General features: G+C 45.0%; 3 protein-coding genes across 8 annotated transcripts in view; 2 read left to right on the forward strand and 1 right to left on the reverse strand.

Annotated features, from left to right (window-relative positions):
- The window catches only part of SENP5 (SUMO specific peptidase 5), a 69,067-nt gene extending 58,958 nt beyond the window's left edge, over positions 1-10,109 (forward strand). For 2 of the 5 annotated variants that reach the window (XM_049879673.1, XM_049879700.1), the window contains 3 exons: positions 3,751-3,834; positions 5,300-5,350; positions 6,169-10,109. In XM_049879673.1, coding sequence (XP_049735630.1) covers positions 3,751-3,834; positions 5,300-5,350; positions 6,169-6,279 — 246 coding nt within the window. In that variant the 3' untranslated portion in view covers positions 6,280-10,109. The remainder of the gene's footprint in view (positions 1-3,750; positions 3,835-5,299; positions 5,351-6,168) is intronic. The other 3 variants (XM_049879682.1, XM_049879708.1, XM_049879692.1) reach the window with 2 other exon arrangements.
- A 306-nt stretch (positions 10,110-10,415) lies between these two features.
- NCBP2 (nuclear cap binding protein subunit 2) lies at positions 10,416-19,249 on the reverse strand. Its single transcript, XM_049879734.1, has 4 exons — positions 19,088-19,249; positions 15,685-15,866; positions 12,689-12,827; positions 10,416-12,117 (listed from the first exon to the last, which is right to left on the reverse strand). Exons 1-4 carry the CDS (start codon positions 19,163-19,165, stop codon positions 12,046-12,048), a joined length of 471 nt encoding a protein of 156 aa, XP_049735691.1. The 5' UTR covers positions 19,166-19,249; the 3' UTR covers positions 10,416-12,045.
- Positions 19,250-19,344: 95 nt separating this feature from the next.
- Positions 19,345-20,229, forward strand: NCBP2AS2 (NCBP2 antisense 2 (head to head)). Of its 2 annotated transcripts, XM_049879741.1 has the most exons (2): positions 19,345-19,636; positions 19,794-20,229. In XM_049879741.1, exons 1-2 carry the CDS (start codon positions 19,348-19,350, stop codon positions 19,838-19,840), a joined length of 336 nt encoding a protein of 111 aa, XP_049735698.1. In that variant the 5' UTR covers positions 19,345-19,347; the 3' UTR covers positions 19,841-20,229. The 2 variants fall into 2 exon arrangements, with proteins under 2 accessions (XP_049735698.1, XP_049735708.1); XM_049879751.1 differs by having other exon boundaries at positions 19,345-20,226.
- Positions 20,230-24,816: the final 4,587 nt, after the last annotated feature.

Below are 24,816 nucleotides of genomic sequence, written 5' to 3' on the forward strand. Positions count from 1 at the left end.
ACAGGCTTTTCTAGCTGTAATCTTTATGGGAACAGATTGCCAGGCCTTTCTCCTGTGAAGCTGCTGAATGGGTTTGAACTGCTGTTTGGTTTAGCAGCCGAGTGCATAACCGTCGTGCCACCAGGACTCCTTTGGGAAAGGACTGGCTACTCAATATATGGCATTGGGAAAATTAGCTGTCCATTTGAAAGAGTGTACATCCTTACTTCGTATTATTTTCAAAAACAAATTCCAGATGAAACAAAAACCTAGATATAAAACACAAAACTGTAAAAGTATTAGAATAAGATATAGAAAATGTTATGTTCTTGAGTAGGGAAGGCCTTCTTACGTAAAACCCAAAAAGCAAAAGATAGAAAGGAACAGATTGCTAGATTGGACCATATCATAATTTAAAACTTCTGGTTGTCGTCAAGTTAAAAGACAAGTGGCAGACTTGGAGAAAATATTTTTTGATTACATACAGATGGACAGTTACTATCCAGAATATATATATATATATATATAAACGTCCTACAAATGAATAAGAAAAAAAAGGACCTAGTAGAAATGGACAAAGAATAAAACAAGTAATTTTTAGGAAAAATGCAAATATCCCTTAAGCACATGGTGAGATGCTCAGCCTCACCAGAAATACGGGAAATGCTAGTTAAAACTGCATGGGACTGCCGTGTTTTGCCCATTATCAAATTTTGATGATATGCAAGTGTTTGCGTGGGTGTAAGGATCAGGGGAGCACTGGCGGCTCAGTAGTCAAGTGCTTGCGTGGGTGTAAGGATCAGGGGAGCACTGGCGGCTCAGTAGTCAAGTGCTTGCGTGGGTGTAAGGATCAGGGGAGCACTGGCGGCTCAGTAGTCAAGTGCTTGCGTGGGTGTAAGGATCAGGGGAGCACTGGCGGCTCAGTAGTCAAGAGCTCCGCTCGGCTGCTACCCAAAAAGCGGGCCGTTTGAATCCACCAGCCGCTCCCTGGAGTCTCTGTGGGGCAGCTCTACTGTGTCCCGTAAGGTCATTGTGAGTCAGAGTCTACTCAACAGCAATGAGTTTGTTTTTTTTTTTTTTGGTTTAAGGAAACAGGCATTCTCATGTTTCCTGGTGAGGTATATACATTGATATGGCCACTTTGGGGGAACAGTTGCAACTCTGATCAGTTCCAAGTGCCTTATAAATTAAGATGCGTATCCTCTGTGTACCAGTTCTTTCTCTTGGTACCTACTCCAGAAACAAACTTGTATATGCACACAAAGATAGGGCATGTCCCAGGATGTTTATTGCAGTATTATTTATAATAGTGAAAAATTGAAAACAACCTAAATTTAGCTCTACCAAGAGAATAGCTAAATACATCATAGTATATCCATACTATTAAACTGACCATAGCAGTTAAAACCAATATAGTAAATCTCTGTATCCTTACATGGAAACATTCCCAAGATATGTTGTTTCAAAAGCAAGTTGTGGAATGATGCAGCATAATACATTTATGGAAAAAAATACATGTATGCGTACTTGTGTATATATACTTATGTGTGTGTGCGTAGTAAGCCCTGGTGGCACAGTGGCTGAGCTCTTGGCTGCTAACCTAAAGGTCGGCAGTTCGAACCACCAGCTGCTCCTCGGGAGAAAGATGTGGCAACCTGCTTCCATAAAGATTACAGCCTTGGAGACCCTGTGGGGCAGTTCTACTCTGTCCGAAAGGGTTGCTATGAGTCAGAATTGACCCTGCAGCAGTGGGCTTGGGTTGTTTTTTTTTTTACTGTATGTATATACAAATTTTGTATGTATATACAAATATACGTCTGTATACGTGTGTGTAAATACATAGAAACGGAGCAGATGGATGCTCACAATTTTGGTATCAGTGATTACCTTTGGGGAAGTGGGGAGAGGAATGGGACTAAGTTAAAGGGGTTTTAGCTTTGTGATATTTTAGTTTTTTACAAGGAGAATGCATTAATGTATTACATGTATAATTAAAATTTAATTAAGAAACTAAATACAAAGAAAAGTTATTACAAGGAAAATCAGGTTTTGAAAATCTAAGTCTTTGGTTCTAAGAAATCCAGAAAAACAAAACAATGAGGAATTCTGCTGGGCCCCGAGTCCTCTTACTCCTGCCCAGAATAGTTGGAGCAATATCAGATGTAAGTTCTCTAGTTCCCTTCTCCCTTATTCCTTGCTTAGTTCTCAACCAACACGTCTCCCCAGTTGCCAGAGCCTGTCCGTATCGTCTCTTCTCTGGACAAACCTAAAAAGATAGAAACAACAGTGTAGCTGCATCAGTGCCTTTAAGAATCAGGTTGTCACAGGCAGAGGAGGGCAGGAGTGTCAGGAAACAGTTCCATCCAGGAGGTGCTGCACCGTGCCAGGCACTGTACCAGGCACCGGAGACTCAGTGAGGGGCTAGACGCGCATTTGCTTTCAGGGAGCAAATGGCTGTTGAACAAAATTGTGTTTTCTAATTCAATTCCAGATGATTTGGGGCTTGGTTCTGCATGGCCATTGAAAAATTCTTCTTCTGAATTTTTGCCCAAGCTCTCCTACAAAGAGTTCTCTGTACCTTTTCAGCAAAAAATTATAATTGGCCTGATAATTTTACACATTTGCAAAAAGATCCTAAGAGTAGAGTTGTTTTTGGTGATAACATGAAGTCATTAAGAACCAAATATTGTCATCAAGACAGGTGGGCTAGGCTCTGTTTTAAGGGATGTAGGGGGTCATAAAAATGGCTGTAAAGGAGTTGGGGTCTCTATTTCCAAAAGAGCCAGCTGGAAATGTTTTGAACACTAAATAGGTGTTAGGTTCTGTGAAAATAGGGATGCCAATAGCTTTATTGACTACTGTGTCCCCAGCACTGTACACATCGTAGATGCTCAGTAAAGATTTATTGACAGTAGGTGACCATTTTAAAGGACAAGCCATTTTTGGCTATATTTTATTTATGAATATACATATACTTCTTAGTCCAAGAATTTGAAGTTAACTTGTTTGTTGAGAGAAGGGCGGCATGGAGTCATACCTTGTTAATTATTAAGTATTTACTTCCACTGAATGTTTTTTCTTCCAAAGAGGCAGCTTCTCCTTCTACTCTGCCTTTTGGAGGGGGTGTTAGTAAATTCGTGTAACCTCTGAGTTTAACCTTGATGTAGAGGGAGATAGGCACAAAGAGGTTGATTGGCATAAGGGAAATTATAAACTCCAGTGAGCATCATCTTAGTAGAGATTTCAGCTGTGGACTTGACTCGATTCGATCTCCAGAACAGGTTTAAGTATAACTTTCCAGAAACCAAATGGTACCTTTACCAGCAGCCCTCAAAAATGCAGGCTATTATCTAAGGCTGGAATGTTTTTCATTTAGTTTTGGTTCTCGATGATTTCTGCCATGGGTCCTTCCCTCCATTGAGCACTGGCAGTGATTAAGACCTTCTTTTTGTCTTGCCAGTATTTATTTTATTTACGTTTCAGGTGCAGCAAGTTGACTTCTTGCTGGATAAGGCTGACCATCTGATAAAAAGCTCTAATTAAATACCAGTGTCCATGGTAGAGGTGCGTACCTGAGTACGGAAGGTCCGAGTCCTTAACAATAGGAAATGAGAGGTCTGAAGTAGAGTTGCAGCTCTAAACCCTTGAATGTGTACTCTGCCCAATTATGGGGCCACGGCCTCCCCCTTTGTGTCTATCTGCTATGGGCAGGTTCAATTTTTCACCAGCTGATGGAACACAGCATCTGTGTTGTGGTTTCTTTTTAACCAGAATATAAGAAAGTATTTGCTGACTGAAGCCAGAGAAAAAAATAGACCTGAGTTTCTTCAGGGTTGGCAGACTGCTGTTACGAAGGTAAGTATGTGATAAAATGAAAACCCAGGCATGTCAAGGGGAGGGAGTACCCTGAGGGGTGGCTGTCTTAAGAGCATTTGAAGAGTGGTGACGAAGATGCCAACAGAGAGCCCGAAGGCTCCAGAGAGGCAGCACAGAGCCCGCATAAACCTGCGTTAGTGGTAGTCATCCTCTGGCTGCCCGACTTCCGACTTCCGGTGCTTGCTGGGAGCAAATGGCCTTTGTCGTTTCGTCCCTGGGGCGGCTGCTAATGATGTGGTTGTCTGTTGATGATTTTTTTTTTTTTTTTTGGTGGCACCTGCCTCTTACCTCCTGGCTCTTCTTTCCAGATGACCCACATATGACTGGTTCCACGAAGGGAGCAAGTGTGCTTGGCTACTTTCCAGGCATTTGGGGAAGACAGTGGCCTGAGTGCTTCCATCTGAACACAAGCTGGAGGCCCACTGTTTGGCCCACAGACATTAAAGCCGTACATGGGCCAGAGTGCCTAGGCACCAGTCGTGTCATAAATGGCACGTGTTACACCTTATTGTCGGTGCTTATAGTTTTCAAGGCGCTTTTGCATGCCTGATCTCACTTGAGCCTCAAAGCAGACCCGGGAGATAGGCGGGCCGGTTAAGGATCAGCATCATCTCTATAGATGAGAAAGCTGAAGCCTAGGTTGTGACCTCCCCTCACCCCCCCCCCTCCCCAGGTCAGGTCCTTGAACTCAGGTCTGTCTGGATCACTGACACATGTTGATGAGCCAGGGGCTTGAAACGAGCCTTTAACCCAAACTCAGAGGAAGAAGACTTATTTGTTCATCTTTGAACTGAACCAAATGTTAAATCTTAAACTTGAGTTTTGTGTTTTAAATAGCCTAGTGAAACCAGAACTGAACTTGAAAATCTTCTGGAATTCACCCAACCAGAATCCCCGGGTATTCTCAGGGAGTCCCCTGGAGTTTGCTCAGGACCTTTCATATTCTCACTGTAGGCAGAATATAGTAACCAGTTCTTCTGAGAACATACTGCTTGCCTTCATGATTTCTTGCAAAGAATTAGACAGATCATGTAATAAGAGATGAAAAGTGAAGAATGCTAAGCAGGGTTGTCACCATCCAAGTATTCAGAGTCTGGGCATATGTTCTAATCCACAATTCCATTTTGATTCCATTGTCAGTGAATCGATAGCAAAACTAATTATCCAAATGGAAGTTTTAAAAATAGGATTTTATTTGACTTCTCATTCTTGTGTTTAGGCAAAATGTTGTTCTCTAAATTGTGGTTGCCATTCGATAGCTCTTTCCATGTGGCCAGACATCTCCATAAAACTAGACACTTAAGATACAAGATAGCAGAGGTGTACACCAGCTGCCCTGGACAGACAGCTTTCCCTCCTCTTGCACATTTTCCCATGAAGCAGGCTTTCTTATCTACAGGGGAGCACTTGGTCTTTTTTAATGATCACTTTGTTTTTCCCTCAGTGTATTCCACAACAGAAAAACGACAGTGACTGTGGAGTCTTTGTGCTCCAGGTAAGCAAATACTGGTTTTTCAGAATTTGCAAGGTGTTAATTGAACTTGCTGGGTTGAGAGAGGAGACGGGGGAGACCCTGTGATGTGTCCATGACACTGTGTACAGGCAGCAGAGTATGTATTCTTCCTTCTGTTGTTGAGAAGCAGTAGTTCCTGCCTTTTTAGATCTTGGGTATCATCTGGGTCTTATCAGAGGTTATTAGTAAGCCAGACTAGAGACTGACACGAATTTCTCCATATTTGCAGAATTAATGGTTCTTTGTGTCTTTTTCTGGGTTTGTGTCTTTTTTAACCACTGGCAAGCAACCTGGAGGTTGCTGACATAGAGTAATGGGATTTCAAATAAGGGCCACATTTAAAAATTGCTCTCTAATGCTGTAGGTTCCCTTAGAGGTCTAAAAGCACTCCCGGAAATTTTGTTCTGTACTACATTTATGAAGGAACTTAGACTATATGATCTATGACTTTAGATACTTGCAAAGATCTCTTGAAGATAGGCTCACTCACATGGCTTATGAATGTCTGGTGTTTACTAAACAAATGCATGTTCCCACCTAAGGGCTGTGTTAGGTCTCTCTGCCTTCTCAGCAGGTTGCACCTGAGGAGGAATCCAAGTCCTTTCAGTGTTGGATGGGGAGGGAGGGAAGCTCGCATACACTTACCTGGAAGCTTGACCCTAATTTGGAGGAAAATGTTTTAAAACAATGTCTTTTACCGGTTGGAACAAATTGTAAAATGCTGCCTTAGGCCCTGCTAGGTCTGCACCTGGGGCTGGTCGCCCTCCACATGCCGCTCACGTGTTCCTGGCCCTTTGCAGTACTGCAAGTGCCTCGCCTTAGAGCAGCCTTTCCAGTTCTCACAAGAAGACATGCCCCGGGTTCGGAAGAGGATTTACAAGGAGCTCTGTGAATGCCGGCTCATGGACTGAGACTCACCAGGGACTCTTGGGAAGTCTGACCAAGTTGGAGCAGGTGGTTTGTTACTTGAATCTCCAAACACCTATTTGAATTTTTACAGATACTCTGATCAGTGGCGTTGGACCACTCTTGTTACCTCAAATTTATTTTTGCCCTTCTTCATTTCTCCAGCTACCATGTACTATTTTTAATGTTCTGTTTGGTCTCATTTTTAATTTTATGGACTCCGCGCGTTTCCCCCATATTTAATATTTATTACCCAAACGCATGCAGATAGAGCATGCAGTGCAGAGTATTAAAAACAAAACAAACAAAAAAAAACAAGCCTAGTATATTTGGTGCAGCTTTTGAAACTTAGTTAGAAGTGAACTGAACACAGGTTTAAAATTTAATCCCAGAACCTAAAAATGCAGGATCTGTTTTTTTGATACATCCTAACTCTAAGACGGTAGATGTTCCTTGGGGGAAAAGGGTAGCTAGGAGTGGTTTTGACAAAGCCAGTTTGTTTTGTTTTTACCAGCAGCACTTTTCACCGACTTCCCTCTCCATGAGTCTTGGAGAGCTAGATGCATTCCCTTTTGAAGGGTGAGATGGGAGTGGCCATAAGCTCACTGGTGCGATTCCGTTCATGGGGGCACAATTGTTTTAAGCACAGGGCCAGCTTTGGGAAAAGTGAAGGTATGAATGTTCTCTCCTGCCCTCTGGGATGAACAGAGTGTATGTGGCTTCAAAGCAAAGCAAGACCAGACAGCAGTGAGAACCAGATAGTTGTCGCTGACAAATGGGCAGCCTTCAAGCTTTCATTTGAAATCCGGTGTATTGTTGTTGCCCTCCAAGAGGATGCTGTTGCCCTCCAACACCCTGTTCTCCTGTGAGAAAGAGGCAGCAACCTTGGGGGCCCGTTACCTTGGCAAATGAGAGACTGCAGTCTCGGTTTTAAGAATTGAAACAAATGCCTAAATCTTATAAAGGCTTTTCCTGGGACATTGAATGTCCTGGATTTTCCCGGTTTTGGCCCATTAAAAAACTTAACATCCATCAAACTAGTGGTCCAGCAAATGAGCATTCTGCCTTTATAGGAGTAATTTGCAAGTTGTCACTTCCTTTGTGTGGCCTCCCTATGGAAGAAATTAAGATTTACCAGATGCATTTCTATTACAAGGACATTGAGAATGATAAATTAAAAAAATGAACTTTTTAAACTTCATGTACTGAAAACTGACTTCAGGTCTTTTGCAGGTTGGTGGGAAGAGAAGAGGGAAGGTAATAAAGACTTAATTCCATGGGAGCAGCAAACAGTCTTCTCATGGCTCTTGCTGGCAGCCACGTGCAGGTCCTGAGGCTCTGCCTGCCCGCTCTGATACTCCTCCTACCTCCTGCCCAGGAGTCTTCTTTCCTTCTATGAATGAACCTCCTCTTCTGGGGAAAGGCAGAGGCAGCCCTGTCCCTACACGTAGCTGCATTAGGATTAAAGTGATGGACCTTGCATCTTGAATCTGCCTTTTGTACTATATTTGAAAGGAAAGGAAATACGGAAAGATGCATGTTTAACCTACCCAGTTGTCCTTTCTGAACTGGGGGGAAAACAACAAATGTGTACATAAGAAACTCAGAAGCTTGTACAAAAAAATACCAAGTAAATGGTAGAAGATACTTGAATTTATGCCCAGTTAGGTGTGGGGTGTTGCAAATTAAAAGCTAATATGTGCAGTTTAACTTGGCCCTGAGGTAGGGCTGAGAGGAGGCTGCCTGCCAGTGGTCAAGGGTTGAGTCAGAACATGTTTACATGCAGGCTTCCCATCCCCGGACATTCCAGGCACCAACACCAGTGTTTACGTTGGTTAACAGCCCCAGCACTTCCCTCTCCTGAGTCCTCCAGACTCAAACTCCTTAATAGAAAACCAGGTCAGTATTTCATACTGTGCTTCAAAAGTCACTGGGAAGACGTTCTGAGATTAGAGGCACTTCATGCTGCTACAGGTAGGGGGTATCAGCATTAGGAAATATGACAGTTTAAAGTGGAGTGGATGTTCTTGAGGTCTTCAGAGGTAATTATGCAAACAAGGCTTTGCATATGTGTATGCAAGACATTTGTCTCTGGTTTTTAACTTTTTGGGGGGGGGGCGGGTAGCAGTGGTGACAGGAGTGCTGTACCAAAGTAGCCAGAAACTAGGCTGTCAAGTCAAAATGTCTTGTGTTTTCGTATCTCCTCCTCACCGATGGAACCAGGCATGCAGAAGAGACAGGAAAAATACTGTTCTGGCAAGAATGGTAGCCAGTGCCCAGAGCTTGACCAGCTATTTCCTTCTGTCTGAAAACGGTCTTCACGGCAGCATCGAGGCATACAGGGATGTGTGTTGAGAGCCTTAGGGAGCTTTCCACATCCACTTACTCTTTCAGTTCAAGCTTAATAGGGCACATTGAGGTGCATTGTCCTGCATGGTTTAGCTGAAATGTTGAATATTTTAAGTCTGTTTAAAATGCTTCTCTGCCATTGGTGAAACTTCCCCGCCCCTTGTTGTGGTTAGGTGTAGACTTACGTTTAGCCTAAGCCCCAGGTTAGAATGCCCTGATGTTGCAGTAATTGCTTCCTTGCCACAGTCCTTTTCGAAGTAGACTCTGGTCTGTTGGTAAAAGAGACAGGCATTGCTTTACTCACTAGCTTGGCACTGTTTGGGTACCCACAGGTGGGTGGGTACATCTCATGCCTCTGAGGTTGAGTGCAGGCCTTGTATACTTGTACACTTACGATGTGCCTTCAACAAGCTGCCCAGTCCTCCCATCAGCAAGCTTATCAGCAATTTTCCCCTTTATTAAATCTTTAGCCATGAGTGTAGATTCAGTTCAGCTTGTAGTTCTCTCAAGAATCAGAGAATCAACCTTCATTTAACCTCACAAAGAAGGGAAAAGCAGCAGCTGCTGCCAGCAATCCCCAAATGACTTTTTTGGCTTTGTATTTTATTTTCTACTTACCGTTGAATATCAGTAACACCGGTCACCTTGAATTCACAGTTGGGATAAAACACTAACAGGCCTAACTGGGACACAGCCGGCTTAGCCTAAGCTGAGCCGCCCTTCCTCTCCAGTGGTAGCTCACTGCTTTGCTGGGTTAGAAGAGGTACTGGAGGCTCTGGGTGGGTCAGACCCTTCAGGCGAGAAACGGTGTATTAATAGTGTGAATTAGATATATTCATCAGTGGCTTTGCTTCATAATGTTGAGAAACAGAATTCAGTCAGCAGTTATTAAGCACATGCGTCGTTATGTGCTCAGCTCTGCCTCCTGGCCTGTAAATAATCAAGAGGACCTGGGGAACACCATCAGAGAAGTGCTACTTAGCATTTGGGTGTTACAAAACAGACCTAGACAAGCTGTTCACTTAAATGGTACCTGTTGGTCAGAAAAAGGAATTTATTTAAAGATTGTTATCATGTAAAATTACAGTACTCAACCCTTCTAGCAAAATATTTTTTTGAAAATAAACTAAATGCCTTTATAAACTTGTGTTTTCTTGTGTTGAATAACATGTACTGTTTGGTAGTAATTTTCCCCAGTGACATTCCAGTCACAGCGAGGCTTGTTGATGAACAACATTCATAACCGCGACCAGTATAAGCCCCAAGCAGCACTGTAGAGCAGCATCAAAACGTTCTCCTCTGTGCCCACTACCCCAGCCATGAGCCACCTGTGGCCAGAGTACCTGAAATGTGGCTAGTGTGACTGAAGAATGGCTAGCGGCTACCATATTGGGTAGCTGAGCTAGAAACCATCTCTAAGTCTCAAGTTTTGAATTTTTGCTATACTCCTAAAATAGTAAACATCTTTGAACAGAAGACACTTGAGCTAATAATAAGGTACAGTTCCTCTTAATTCAGCGCCCCCCTCCCCCCTTCATCTGAAACTGATGCTTTCTGGAAAACATAAGTAAATAAAGAACATTACGTTGCTTGTTACATCTTTTTCCTTTCACCAGAACAGCTGCTGTCTCTGCATAACCCTGTAGGACAGAGTAGAACCACCCCGTAGGGTTTCCAAGAAGGGGCTGCGGACCTTTTCGTTAGCAGCCGAGCTCCTAACCACTGCGCCACCAGGGCTCTTTTTATGAAGCCATAGCTAGCTCGAATTGTCAAATTAAAACGGACATGCAAATTGTGCACAATGTTCAGATTTCTCCCAGAGCTTATTCACAGACATTGCAGACTAAGGGAGCTTCAACAGCCCGCTTTATAAATAAACAGACACAACGATAAGTTGGTCCAACTTTATTGAAAGGTGACCTGTCACAGAAGAGACAATTCAAATACGAACCACTGTTTGTGGTTTTAAGGCGGGCAGAGATCTGAGTTACGTTTTACTACAAAAGAATATAAAATATATTAGCTGAAACTACAGCGTAGAAAGAAACTAGAAAAATGAGTAGCATATCCTTAAGTTTCTTCTTAAGCTCTTACAACTAGTTACAACTCTTAAAAATTCAAATAACCAATCTGAATTTAATGAGAAAACCTAGTTACTTACTATAACATGAAAGATATTCACATTAAGGTACTCTCAGCCCCAACTTTCAAAAACCACTGCAAGTTAGAAGATACTTTGTTGCCAGATGAAAAAAACTTCACTTGTTTATCAGGGAAAATTATACTGGACTAGCATTAAACAGCTCGTATGGAGTATTAATCACCTCTTGCCTTACAAATGCAGAATAAATTCTCTAGACTCCCATCTCTGTAGAGACCATCAGCTTAAGGCTCTGCACCTCAGGACAACTCGCCATGGAAACAAAAGACTTCAGTGAGAATTGGTTCAAACGGATATTTCCTGCGGGAAGCTTGTCTGCTTGTTTTTGTTAAGCATCTTCTTGATCTTCAAGTACTTCTTTAAACCTACTCCATTCCCAAGATGACTCTGAAAATGAGAATTATAAAGCTGATGGCCCTGACAGCAGCCTGCATATTTTCGAGGCATTGTTTTCATTTCACTCGTGTTCCCTTGGTACTTCATCCCATTTCCCGCTGTGACAGGTACCCCCTCAGAGTATCTGAGATTCTCGTAACCTACAGTCTTGCTTTCTTTAGCTTTTGGTAAAACATTTACATCTTCTGGAAAATGTGTTCAACAAATCCTTCAAGTCCTGCACCTGGATTTCTTGATGGACCACACACATCAGCGTGAAAGCAGGTAGTGTCTCCTGGGATTGCCCAAGGCTTACTTCTGCACCAACTATTCAGGAAGGTCCCCTGACTTCTAAGTGTGCTTTCAGAGGTTAGAATTTAACACAGAAAACATTCATTTGTTTAAAATCTATTCCTAATTTAGAGCGACGCTATACAACATAGCAAAACCCCATTTTAAACTCAAGCAAACTTAAAACAATTCCAGACCCCAATATAAACTGTAAACCTGCTTAGGCTCAAACATGGTAAAACAAATTTAAAATTTTTTCCAGGCTTCCTAAAAAAAAGTGTGATGTTTTTGGCTGACAGATGAATCAACTATAGATGTAATTTGTCTCCAAGGAACCCAATTTTTGACCTAGTAACAGAAAACCATCCTGCTGACCTGAAACGTGGCCAAGACTCTTAAGACTAAAATGCAAGGCATTCTTTTGGATTCTGTCTTTTAATAATTTTCAGACAGGAAACCAGGAAGAAGCATCCAACTCAGTAGAGACACTGATCAAAACTTGGTAAAAGCGGGCTGGTTTGCAGACTCCCGCTACTGCTCGCCAACAAATTCCATAGGCCAGAGGGGTGAGTTTCACCAACGGGACTCTCCTCACTCACTGGTTTTGTGCCAGTTTTCCATAGCCACCTCTCCCAGCATCGTAGTCCTGCCGATACTCATCTCGTACCTTCGTTGAAGACACAAGTTAGAGAACAGAGAAGACTGGTGTCAGAACGAGGATTCTCACAAAGATGTCACAGTTAAGCCTTTCAGACATAGAATGTGAGCATTCCAGCCAGATTTAACTTTTTTCGAGCAACTGATATAAAGCTCAGCTGCCTTGCAAGATTATCCAAGACAGCCCAATGATTTTTTACCGAAGAGTAGGCTCATATTCACCAGTGCTCAAAAATAGCACATTCTGAAGAATATGTACTTCAATTAAGCCCTTTATTTTAAAACGAAAACTTGAAACTCATTTCAATGCGTTTTGCTTTTGTCCTAGACACTTGCAGGTGGAAAAATACCTAGCCCCTGGTAGAGATTCAATAATCACTGCTTGTGGGAAGGTAGAGGGTATACCATTTCATGGCTTAAGAAAATAATTCATCAATCCCAATGGGTGGTTTTCAAATGCACATAAAGCCAGGGTTACAGACACAAAGTTATTTGTAATGAGTAAACACAAAGTGACAAAACACGGGTTGGTGTGACTAGAAACCCAGACGAGGGCTAAGCCAGAGACCTGTCCTGCTTACCTGGCCCCCAGAGCGCCCCCGGCCATACTGCCTGCCCTCCTTAAAGCCTGCGTCCCAGTCTGTGCGAATGATCCGGTCATCCAGGCGAGTCCCGTTTATGTAGCGCATGGCATTTTCTGCATCTGGCCTTGAATAGTATCTGAATTATTAAGGAGCACTATAAACGTAACTGGAAAGACAGTAACATTGAAATGACGCTGAGCTGTAAGAAAGTACGAAAAACAAATCCAGCCAGATGGAGTCCAAAGACAATTGGGCCTCCATAGGCCTGCCTTGAGATCCAGAGGCATTTATAATATTGAATTTATACATGGCTGTATTAATCATGGAGCCCTGGTGGCACAGTGGTTAAGTGCTCAGCTACTAAAAGGTTGGCAGTTCGAATCCAGCAGCCATTCCGTAGAAACCCTATGGGGCAGTTCTACTGTCCTATAGGGTCACTGAGTTGGAATTGACTCAATGGCAATGTTTTTTTTTTCTTTTTTATTGAGCATATGGAGCCCTGGTGGCACAGCGGTAGAAGTGCTCAACTGCTAACCTAAAGGTCGGTCCAAACCCACCAGCTGCTCTATGGGAGAAGGATGTGGTGGTCTGCTTCTGTAAAGATTTACAGCCTTGGAAATTCGATGGGGCATTTCAGCTGTGTTCTTTACGGTCGCCATGAGTCGGAATGGGCTTGACAGCAGTGGGGCTCAGTTTATATCGATCATGACTTGCTGGATAGTCTTGTTAACAATTATTTGGTCCCAGTCCTCCCATAGTCTGATGTGCAAATGTGTTCAGTGCGGTTGAGGCCACACTGCACACAGCCTTATCCAAGGAAACAGTGACATCCAGACTGGGATGATCAAGAGGATGGCACAGGGCTGGCCAGTGTCTCATTATGTTGTACTGAGGTCACCATGAGTCAAAGCTGACCCAACAGCATCTAACAACAATATTCAAGAGCAATCTTAATAAAAGGTCACGGTGCAGATAAAGTGGCCACTGCCTTTCATTAGAAGGAAAGACTCAAAGTATCACCCAGGTTAGTAGTTCCCAAGCCTACTGTATCAGATCTACTAAATGTCATGAAGGTGGTATTTTTAAAAGTATCTCTGTAAGCAATTATGATTATCAGCCAGGTTTAGAAAATGCAGATCTAGGTTTTTTTTCTTGTTTTTAATTCCAGAAGTAAACACTTGCAAAAATTTCAGTATCTAGCACCTACATAATGCCTAGCAATAGCAGACATTCAATAGTTTTTTGCTGAATTTTTAAAATGAAAGCTGGAAAGACAAATCGTGAGCAAAAACGAGCTGGCAACAGCGGCCTCTCAGGCACTGGCCATTATAACTGTTTATCTCTGACCTAGAAGGCAAGTGTATAACCACTCTGGTTTTCACTCTGTAAATACAAACAAATCATAAAATGTTCAGACTGATTATTTATTGCATGGATTTTCTTAAGCCTTTTCCTCCCATTGTTCTCCTTGGCCCTTGTGAAGCATTTTATGCTATTGAACCAGAGGCAAAAGCAAAACTTGGGCAATCTGGTCCCTTATGTCTGGAGGAAGAATGGAAGAAGCTTGCCAAGCCCAGAAATCAGATACCAAAACCCAAATTGGGGAATAGGGCTTCAGGTTCCCCGTGATACACTGAGCACAATTTCTGTACTTTTCAAGACCTCCATGAAAACAGAAAAAAGGAACATAAACCCAGAGACTGGAAGAACATAAACCCAGAGACTGGAAGAGGCCATCAGCAGAAAAGAAAATCAAAGCTGATGGAAGAGAGCTACTGGATGAAACAAAGTCACAGTTTGGAATATTCTGCACGAGGCTTACAGAAGTAGGAGATAGCAATCCCAGGAGACTCTTAATTCAAAGTTGAGTAAGAAGCAAGGCTGCAAATAGAATTTAATCCAAGGTCTCTCTATGTGGGAAGACGACCTGTAAGCAAGAGAGTTATTTAGCCCAAACAAATAAAAACAAAACAATTCTTAATGAACAGTCCAGAGGAACTAGGGCAGTGTCTTTGACACTAGCAGACTAAAGTAAAATCCCTTTTCATTCTAGTATATGGGAAACCCTTACACCCCAAGGCAAGCCAACAACTTGAGAGAGAAGTCCTGCACAGGTCAGAGTCAGCTCTCTTCCCTAATTTTCAAACGGGAAACCAAGAATCAGCCATTTGAGGACAATTATAGTGTAAAATATACCGCCCCCCCCCCCCCCCAAAAAAAAAAGAAAACCAAGCAGAACTGAGACCTGAAGAAACATAATTAAGAGCACAGAAAAAAAAATTTTTTTTCAACAGACACGTTAGATCAGGTCTGGGAAATTTCTGAGAATGTAAAACAAAATGACCAAAAAACACTAGTAAAAAGACTCAAAGGATAAATCCAAGAGGCCCAATATTTACAGTTTCTGGGAAGAAAATAAAGGAATAGAATATGGTTTTGGTTTTCATCTATAAATTCAATCCATATAAGTCTACATAATGAAATACTATACAGCCATTTAAAAAACAAAAGGAGACCTACAGACGTTGACATGGAACAATCTCTAACATTGGTGTACGAGGGGGAAGAAAAAAACAGTGCATGCAATATGCTACTTTTCCATCCACAAGATTATTTCTGGAAGGACACCCCAGAAGCTGGTAACTGGCCGTCTCTCGGAGAAGAGACTTAGGGATTTGGAGTTGTACCAGGATTTTATTTTCACTACCTTTTGGGGCTTTTTTTTTTTTAAAACACCATGGGCATACAGTCTCAAAAGATCCTTCTTCTTGAAAGAGTCAACCATAAACAAAGCCTGGGTTACAGAGGAGAATGTAAACGTTACCAGCTTTCACAACTTAGGAGCATGGACACGAGACAGAAGGTAGGAAGTAGGTGAGGGAAGGAGACAGCGGTAAGCATGGGGATGCTAATAACCTAACCCACTAAACAGGCAGCCACCCACTCGGCTGAACCCCGATTCAGCAGCTACATCAGGCATACGGGAAGGATACTCCACAAAACAGAAGCCACATGCTGTCTTTTTCATTTTATCCAAGCCCATAATGATTTTCTTTATGTCACCACTTTTACTGAAGAGTTCATAGATTTGTTCTTCCGTGGTGTAAAAGGAAAGATTTCCGACATAGAGCGTACAGCTTTTCTTCAGTAATTTTTCTTGTTCTTCATTGTCACCCTAGGATTTCAAATAGAGAAAAAGTTAGGCAATAAAACCTGAAAATGCTCCTGCTTAGGGGCCCTAAGTATCGTAAAAACTTGCATTAATTTTGATTTGGAATCAGTTTCTTTCATGCCAATCTACCACAAATCTCTTGTTAGGAAAAAAAAAAAAAAAGGAGGGGAGGGAGTTGCATTCTACGAAGCACTTATGCAAGGTCCAGGCCGCTTTTAGCATAGGGTCAAGGCTGGCAAGTTACACTGCAGGCAACTAGCCTTCTCCTGTACCTCAGCACCGTATCCTTCTCTAGTTGCCCAAGTTTAAATTCTGGACCCTGGGTCAATATATCAGGAAGGGTTCTTTTATCCTTTATATTGAAAAGTAAATGGGTTTCCAAAGATTAGGGTTTCCTTGAAATGCTCCCATAGAGACCATTCAAAAACAACAATTGCTTAGATGGTTTACATGCTTATATGGTTTTCTCTGAGTTAGGAGAGCATGTAGTGATCACTAAAAACAAAAGCCATCTCACATTCTTGATGGACTTCCTAATTTGGAAGATAGGATAAAGCCAGAGACAGAAGTGTAACTGGGTTTCCACAGAAACACCTGACAACCCCTGGGAACAAGATGGCTCATCGTGGGCTAGATGTGGTAACTTAGAGGACTTCACAGAAACCAGTGTGGCCGTCTGTGGGCGTTCTCTTCCAGCTTCCACACTGGGGAGGACAGATGCTTGATTAATAGAAGGCCTACCAGCTGACCTGCTCTCAGGCCCTCCTGACCCAGGTAAGGCTCTAACATGAAGCATATACTGAGTTTGGATTTAAGATGACCCTTCTTACACCTAACAGTGGCATTCCAGCTTGGAAAGCGGTAGCTGAGTAAACTCATACTGAGCCCCACAGCACTTTCCCAGGAGCCCTGCATGTGTCATGGTGGTCCAGTTTCCCTCACTCTGAGAATACGACCTTGCATTATTCGTCTCTGAGTGTTTTGCAGCACAGTGTGCAAAGTAAAAGGTCTCGTGTGATCACAAGCAGTGGCAGATTAGAGAAACAGTGAAACCATCCAAAGGAAACTGATTAAATTAATTACAGCACACTGATATAAAACCATGCTGTGCCAATAAACCTGTACATCTCCATGCAGGGACAGGGAACACCTCCCAGATGGAATGCAGGACGGTGTGAAGCGTATGCTCCAAATTGTATTTTTTAAAAGCATGAACTGATAACTGTTTCTACCTGTGGGGAGAATCAAGGGACTGCAAGTCAGACTTAATGTATGCCATCTCACCTAATCCTTAAAACAACTGTATGAGGTAGGTCCTAACTTATTATCCTCACTTTACACGTGAGGAAAAAGTCAGTAACCTGTCCCAGTCCCAGAGCTACTCAGCAGTTATAACTGCAATTCAAGCCTAGTCTAGTCCTCAATCCCACACTGCTTTAGAAAATCCACAAGGGAACAGGCGTTCTTTGTTAACGATAGGTTCTCAAAGCTCTGGAATGAGACATCAGGGAATGTAGATTAACTTTTTATTACTGCTGTTACTGATTTGTTAAAATTATGGTCAGGAGGCAGTTTCACTTTTCTCATACACGTAAGAGATGTCCAAACAGCCAGCCTGTGGCTTAAGACAACTGTGGTCTAAGTGCTTGCTTAAGGTATGATATGAATGTGGATTCCTTTCAGGGAACACTAGCAATTCTGCATGACAGTACTGAACTTTAAGCTTTAAATTGCAGAGATGAATAATAGCAAAAGTCTAATCCTTTCAGTCTGCACCTTGCAGGATGGTCTAAATTCAAGATGGTTATGATGTGGAACTTTCTAAGGTAACAAGAACTGTAAAAGTGGAAGAAGTGAAATCATGCCTCGCACATAAAACCAAAAACCAAACCCACTGCTGTCAAGTCGATTCCGACTCACAGCGACCCTAGAGGACAGAGTAGAACTGCCCCATAGAGTTTCCAAGCAGTGCCTGGCGGATTTGAACTGCGGATTTGAACTACGGCTGCTAACCTCTTGGTTAGCAGCTGTAGCACTCAACCACTACACCACCAGGGTTTCCCCTCGCACACAGTAAGAATTTAAAAACTGTTGGCTGAGTGAATGAATTTAAGATCCTCGTCGGTTTAGCCTCAAACAAAAGTTCCTTTTCCCTGCCCTACGAACACATTGTACACATTCTCCATGCTGCTCTCTCATCCCTTTCTGCCCCTTTCTTCCCAGTCACAAATTGTTATCCCTCTTCTGAATCCTCACAACCCCTGCGTTTGTGCTCACCATTTCTGCTCTGAATTACGATGACTTGCTTCCATTTACAATCCCTACTAGAGGCTCATTAAAGTTTAGAGTGCAGAAACTGACTTCCCCTCTCTCTCTATGGCTTAGCAGGTTTCCTAACAGCACCCAATAAACCCAATGAAAACCTAAATAACTGGATTAATGAAACCGTCTCCTAATTATTCCCGGCACCCCATACCTGCCATTCCTAATACCGAAAAGCCCACAATGAGAATGCAGCTAAATTCTGCAGCCTTCTTCTCTTTCACAAATCTCCTGACATAGCCTAAACTAAAAATTTCCTCTTTTAAAATTCAGCAGTTCTCTGATCTTGACACCCAGACATCCTCTAAGTGCCCAGCTTGGCTGGTCCACCTCCCCATCCCTAGGGTTCGGGCAGGGCTCAACTCCCATCCAAAGCGCAGAACATGGTAGAACCTTCCTACAGGCAAAGAAAAGGGGTCAAAGCGCCAAAGGCTATTGTTTCTCTCATCGCATTTTGAAAAGCAAGCCCTGGTAGCCGGGTAAGGAAGGCGCGCCTCCACATACTCCGGAGGCAAACGGACAGCCCTGCCCCTCATCTCAAAACCACCTCCCCGAGGCACAGGCCCTGAAAATGAGAACCACCCCTGCCGGCTGCTGCTACTACCACTACTACTACTACTACTGCCGCCGTCACCACTACTACTGCCTGAACACTCCTGCACTGGCCCGGGTACACGGAGGGCTGCAAGGGAATGAGAAAGCGAGCCCCAAACTCCCTTTTTAGACAGGAACTGGCTTCAGTGAAATACAAACACCCGCCCAGTACCCATTCCCTGCTTCCCCGGGCAGCACTGCGGCCTCACTTCGCTTCTCGCGACACGAGCAGGATGAGAGACGACACAATGAGATTAGAGCAAACCGTTTCTCAGCGTTCGGCCCTTGGGCGGCCCGGTCTCCCTCACCCGGAAGTGCTGATCCCGGTACTGGCTCAGCTCTACGTAGGAGTCACTGCGCAGCGCCTTCAGGAGGCCACCGGACATAGCGCAAAGAGGTGGACGGCGACGCCGCAACTCCGAGAACAATGAAACGGCGGCGGCGACACCGGCGGCGGAACCGGAAACGCGCGGAGGCGGCCGCCGGAAGCAGAGAGAGCGGGAATGCTTGGGCCCAATCCGAGCGCGGCAGTGTCGTCATCAGACGGCGCGGGCGCAGACCCGGTCCGATGTGGGGCGCCGCCGACCGGAAGGCTAGAGCCACGTGCCCCGGGTTCCGGGGAGCTGCGGAGAGGATGGTGTTTCGGCGGCTGCTTGCAGCTCTGCTGCACAGCTCGCAGCTGGTGGAGCGTCTCTCGGAGTCGTGGCCCATCCGGCGTGCGGCACAGCTCACGGCCTTCGCGCTGTTGCAGGCCCAGCTGCGCGGTAAGGAGGCGGCCCGGCGCGCTGCCCGCTTCAGAGACGCCTTCAAACAAGAACTGCGCCGCGGCCTCCGGGACCGCCCGGGGTCACCACCAGGTAGCCGGAAGGGCCCGGGCGCAGACCCTTAAGACCGGGCTGGGCTGGGCCGAGGTCGTCCGCCCTCGGTCTGGGCTGTACATCGGTCTCGGCGCTGCGGGGTCATTGCGGGCACTGAGCGCGGCTCCGAGTCCTGACTCCGATTCTCGGCCTACAGAGGTCATACGCATTAGAGAACCCAGACCAAACCGACAATCTCTCTGAAGCTATGCAATCGAGTGATCGTTCAGGCACAGTCTGGAGAAAGACTCTGGAGCCCGACAGAGATAAAGACCCGTGGACAGAACCACAGCCGGAAAGGGAGCTTGTCCTCTGCAATCGGGACCAGAACTCTTGATGGATGCTGTTGTCTCTGCCCTGATAGAACACTACTTGCGGGGAAGATCATCGATGAAAAGACAGCCCTGCAGGTGCCAAATTCTCTGATTAAATGTGTGAGCTGATTAATGAGTCTGAGTGTGGTGCTTCTCAGGTAAGATGGATTAGGAATCCTGGGGGTATAGGCTCATAGTAATAATAGCTAACATACCGAGTGCTTTCTCTGTTTTGGCACTTGCTAATTGCACACTGGGTGAGATACCTCCTTTACTACCTACGATCACTTTCTTAAAAGGAAGTGATTACTTAAGTTGCCCAAGGCCTTACAGAGGGGGGACGTAAACACTGGCAATTGACCCCAGGGCCTCTGTCCTTAATTACCACGTACGCAGCATTTACCCTGACCTCGTATGTTCCCACCCACCCACCACTACCAGACATTGGGATAATGGCCCACCGGGGAACAAACTACCTGTGTTCCTAGTTCCCATTTTAGAGTATCTGGGATACAGACTAAGAAAGATTATGGTCCAGCTAATGAACCCGTGATTAGGAAATCTGTTCTGTACAGAAATGCCCTGTCATCTGAGGTACCTGGTTGATTTTGATTGTAATGAGCCTACACAGTTAATCATGCAATCTAGAAAGCTTGAAGCCACAGGAAAGGCTTTTAAGCTGGTGACAGACAATTTATACCCTGGCTTTTCTGACGGGCAGGGAGAGTGAGCTGCAAAGGTCCTAGACACCTACCCTGGGGGGTTCAAACTCATGCTTGCAGGGGTGAAGCAATGAATGTTTAGGGGACTCTGAGAAGCTGGAAAGCCCCTGACCCATCTGGAGGGGTAGCAGCTACTCTGTCAGCTAGTTTTGCGCTGTGGGACTGTGGCCTGGTGGTGCTGGACCTCCTATTTGTTTCCTAGGAGAAATCTGGCTCCTTTATTACTTCAGGCCTAACAAAATGGCTATGGGCTACCATTTTCCTACCTCAGCTCTGGCCCTGTTCTTCTTTGAAAAACGGTGTTACACAGTATGGGGGCATAAAGGCTTCCTAGCCATGTTTTTTTTTTTTTTAACTTTTATTGAGCTTCAGGTGAACGTTTACAAATCAGGTCAAACTGTCACATATAAGTTTATATACACCTTACTCTGTACTCCCACTTGCTCTCCCCCTACTGAGTCAGCCCTTCCAGTTTCTCATGACAATTTTGCCAGCTTCCAACTCTCTCTATCCTCCCATTCTCCCTCCAGACAGGAGATGCCAACACAGTCTCAAGTGTCCACCTGATACAAATAGCTCACTCTTCATCAGCATCTCTCTCCTACCCACTGTCCAGACCCTTCCATGTCTGATGAGTTGTTTTCGGGAATGGTTCCTGTCCTGGGCCAACAGAAGGTTTGGGGACCATGACCGCCGGGATTCCTCTAGTCTCAGTCAGACCATTAAGTATGGTCTTTTTATGAGGATTTGGGGTCTGCATCCCACTGATCTCCTGCTCCCTCAGGGGTCCTCTGCTGTGCTCCCTGTCAGGGCAGTCATCGATTGTGGCCGGGCACCAACTAGTTCTTCTGGTCTCAGGATGATGTAGGTCTCTGGTTCATGTCCTAGCCATGTTTTATATTAGTATTGTTTTTGTGCAGGCAGCCCTGTTTACTTTTCATTTTTATAGTTCTTCTGCATCAGTGTCAGTCTGGAAACTTTTCCTAAGAAAAGGACCCTTCTGGCCACCTTTCTTATCTCCATTAGTAAGGGATGAGGCATGGACTGCTACCTCTGAAACCGACAATGGAACCTTCTCCCACAGATCCCCTCCCAAACCTGCATCAGGCCAGCTCTGCAAGTGGACCCAGTGCGATTGCTTTCCAAGGTACAAAAAGATACCCCTGAAATAATGCTGCCTGTACCTACTGGGCTAGTTGTCTGTCCTTTTTTTCTCTGAGCACTACCTGGCCTGCCCATGGGGTGTATTTTCTACAGCCTTGTTTTTGTTCCCTGGCCATAGGAGATGGTTCAGGGTGGACCAATAGGATGCAAATGCCTAGAAATTTGGCCCCAAGACAGAATTGCTGGGAACCATGTTAGTGGCTATGACCCAAAGAGAAAGTCTCAAAAAGTCTGCTGCCAAGGGACCCTCGTTCTGCCCTTTTCAAGTATCAAACAACTCCAGATTCTGGGAGATAAACAGTATCCTTACACTAAAAGCTTTTCTCCCCCAGGTTAGTTCTATTACTTATAATCCAAAGAGCGTTAACTAAACTGGGAAACATTTCACTGTGAAGGTAAGAAATAGATTGAAAGTATACCTGAAAAAGAGTAGAAATAAACCACTGAAAGTGGGACTGTCAGTGAAAGCAGAGGGATAGCTATTAAGAGCGCTGGCTATTTGAAAGGTAAGGGTGATGGAGGAACTTAACACTCAAGTGTGGAGGGGAGATTGCCAAAATTAGCCCTATTTCCTTTGACCTGAGAAGGTCAAAGGAGGTATTCAAGGTCCTGCCCCATCCATGTTTAAAAGGAACATACTTTCAGGCTATAAATACAGTTATTTCTCCTGAGAATGGAGAAACTAGCTTGTTCTAATGGTCAGTTATTCTTGTGAGTTGGCATGAGGTGGCATCTCACCCTCCAGTCTCCCATTAGAGATGCTGCAGTTAAATACTCTCCAAGGCCAGAGGTTCCCCACTGCTAATGACCAAAGTCCTGGTCTGGCATCCCATCCTTCTGTCTGAGGGGCTGTCAGATCCCCCCTCTCCAGGGCATGTGGGGTTCTCCTTGGAGTCTGAGGACCTCTTTGGTCTCTGGATGAGTATTAGCAGTCTCCAGCCCAGCCCCACCCCCAGCATAAACAAGCACACTCACTGTTGAGTCTTTTAGTGGTGGGACCAGTGCGGGAAGCAGTGCAGGAAGCAGTGAAGCTTCCAGACGAATTGGCCACTTGGAAGGGAAGGAAGCAAGAGAAGGAGGCAGTTCCTTATTTTCCCTGGAGGAAGTGTACAAGGACTATGTTTTCTCTGTTTTTGTAGAAGGGATCTGAGAGCACACAGAAAATATGGTCTTTCTTTCTGCTCCAGCCCAAGGTGATTTGGGCCATCCCTCCCCGCAGTGGCCTGCCATTGTAGCAGTTCCTCTATGACTGAAGAAACAGACTTCTCTCCGCCACCTCCAGTGGTGGCAGTCTCCCAGCATGCTTTTTCAAGCTCTTCCAAGCCCTGCCAGGTGAAGGAGGGAAGCAGCTCGGCCCATCATACTACAGAGAGAGGATAGCAACACTTTACAGATACATTTATTTATTAGAGCTCAGGGACCACCATGATTCCTGCTACATCGATTCCTGTAGGGAATTTTGAGGTTGTGGACCCAACTGGGGCAGGGGAACCAAGAGTCCAAGACACCCAGAGGAGAGTTTGGGGTCCCAGAGTCTGGAGTGTCTCCAAGGTGGCAGTTGGCTTTTATCTGTTGTGCAGAAAGCCGTCTTTGGCTGCAAAGTAAACCAGTGCCCGGCACATGCCATATAGGATGTTAAGCACTAGGGGTATGAAGATGAATCAGAGGTTCGTGGCGTCATAGAACAATGTAGCGTTATGAACGGTACCATAGAGTTCACAGGAGGGGACCATCCTGTGGCGTGCTAGAGCAGCTCACACTGGCTCATGACAACAGATCGATGGCATCTTGTCCCAAGCCAAGTTCAGTGACATCATGTTGGCAGCTTGAACTTGGTCACGGTGGGAGGTTTACACCACGGACATTGGCCAATGATACAAATCGGATTTTTTTTTTTTTTTAACCCAGAGAGTGGGCTGTTCAGTATTCACCAGTACACCACTGACTTTGGTTTTCCTCAGTGGCACTGGGGTTATAAGAAGGCTGTGGGACCCAAGCAGCAGCCACAGAGCAGGACGCCTGTGCGAGGTGTGGTTTTAGGGTGACCCAGGGCTTTAGCCAGAAGGCAGAACTAGAACAGTGTGCTTGGGTTGGGTTATTTGCATAGATTTGGTTTCCTGCTCCACACTGACCTCCAGGTCACTGACCTTCTCTATGGCCTGGGTGCCTTGTGTTCACATTTGGGATGGTAGGGGTGAGGGAGAGAGAGTGAGGGCAGGCTTAGCAGTGTCCAGCTCCTGCTCCCTGTGGTCTGGGTAGAAGTACCCCGCGTGTGGAGAGCAGCTTGCTGGGATATGGTGGCTCCCACCAGAGCAGCAGGTATTGGTTTGGCATGGAGTTTGCTCTCCATCCCATGAAGAGAGGTTTCAGATGGGGGGAGGGGGGTGAGGGGGGGCTCTGAGCTTGCAGAGTGACAGCCACACTTAAGAAAAGGCCCCTGGGAGTGCCAGGCTGTCTTTCAGGACCGTCAGATCCCGTCTGAGCCCTGCACTTTCTCTGTCCCTAGCGGGGAGGGCTGAGAGGCCCAGAAGCATTGCTGGGGAGGGAACATCAGGGCTTCTAACCTGGGAAGGTGATTTTCAAAAGGTGAGGTGCAGAAATGGCTAGAGAGTCCCCACCGCCTTGGTCAAGGACAGGATAGAAAAGAGTGAAGAGAAAAGATCCAGAATGATCTGTTTTGGTAACAACCAAACACTGAGACAGCAGGCATCAGACTCCCCTTAGGTACAAAACACCCCCACATCCTTGCTTAAGGAGCTTTGTGAGGGACACGCCCGCCCAGCCAGGGACCATGGGCTGTGGAACCCAGGAATGCCAGGGGGAGCCACAGACACCTCAGAGGTCCATTGACCCACTCTGCAGTTGGGAAACAGACTGGGTGAGGACAAGGGGCTTGCTCAAGGTCACACTACCAGAGAATGGCAGACCAGGGACTAGAACTCAGTCCCCTTCATCTGAGTCACACGCTGTCTCTACTTTA

The sequence above is a fragment of the Elephas maximus genome, chromosome 1 (assembly GCF_024166365.1).
Source record: "Elephas maximus indicus isolate mEleMax1 chromosome 1, mEleMax1 primary haplotype, whole genome shotgun sequence".
In the NCBI taxonomy this organism is placed as follows: domain Eukaryota; kingdom Metazoa; phylum Chordata; class Mammalia; order Proboscidea; family Elephantidae; genus Elephas; species Elephas maximus.

Excerpts from the sequence above, each read along its gene's own strand:
- NCBP2 (XM_049879734.1), bottom strand. The coding sequence starts at position 19,165 with ATGTCCGGTGGCCTCCTGAAGGCGCTGCGCAGTGACTCCTACGTAGAG. Across the intron at positions 15,867-19,087 it reads ACCGGGATCAGCACTTCCGG|GGTGACAATGAAGAACAAGA; the intron begins GTGAGGGAGACC and ends TTGAAATCCTAG. Across the intron at positions 12,828-15,684 it reads TGTGGCTTCTGTTTTGTGGA|ATACTATTCAAGGCCAGATG; the intron begins GTATCCTTCCCG and ends TTAATAATTCAG.
- NCBP2AS2 (XM_049879741.1), top strand. The coding sequence starts at position 19,348 with ATGTGGGGCGCCGCCGACCGGAAGGCTAGAGCCACGTGCCCCGGGTTC. Across the intron at positions 19,637-19,793 it reads CCGCCCGGGGTCACCACCAG|AGGTCATACGCATTAGAGAA; the intron begins GTAGCCGGAAGG and ends CTCGGCCTACAG.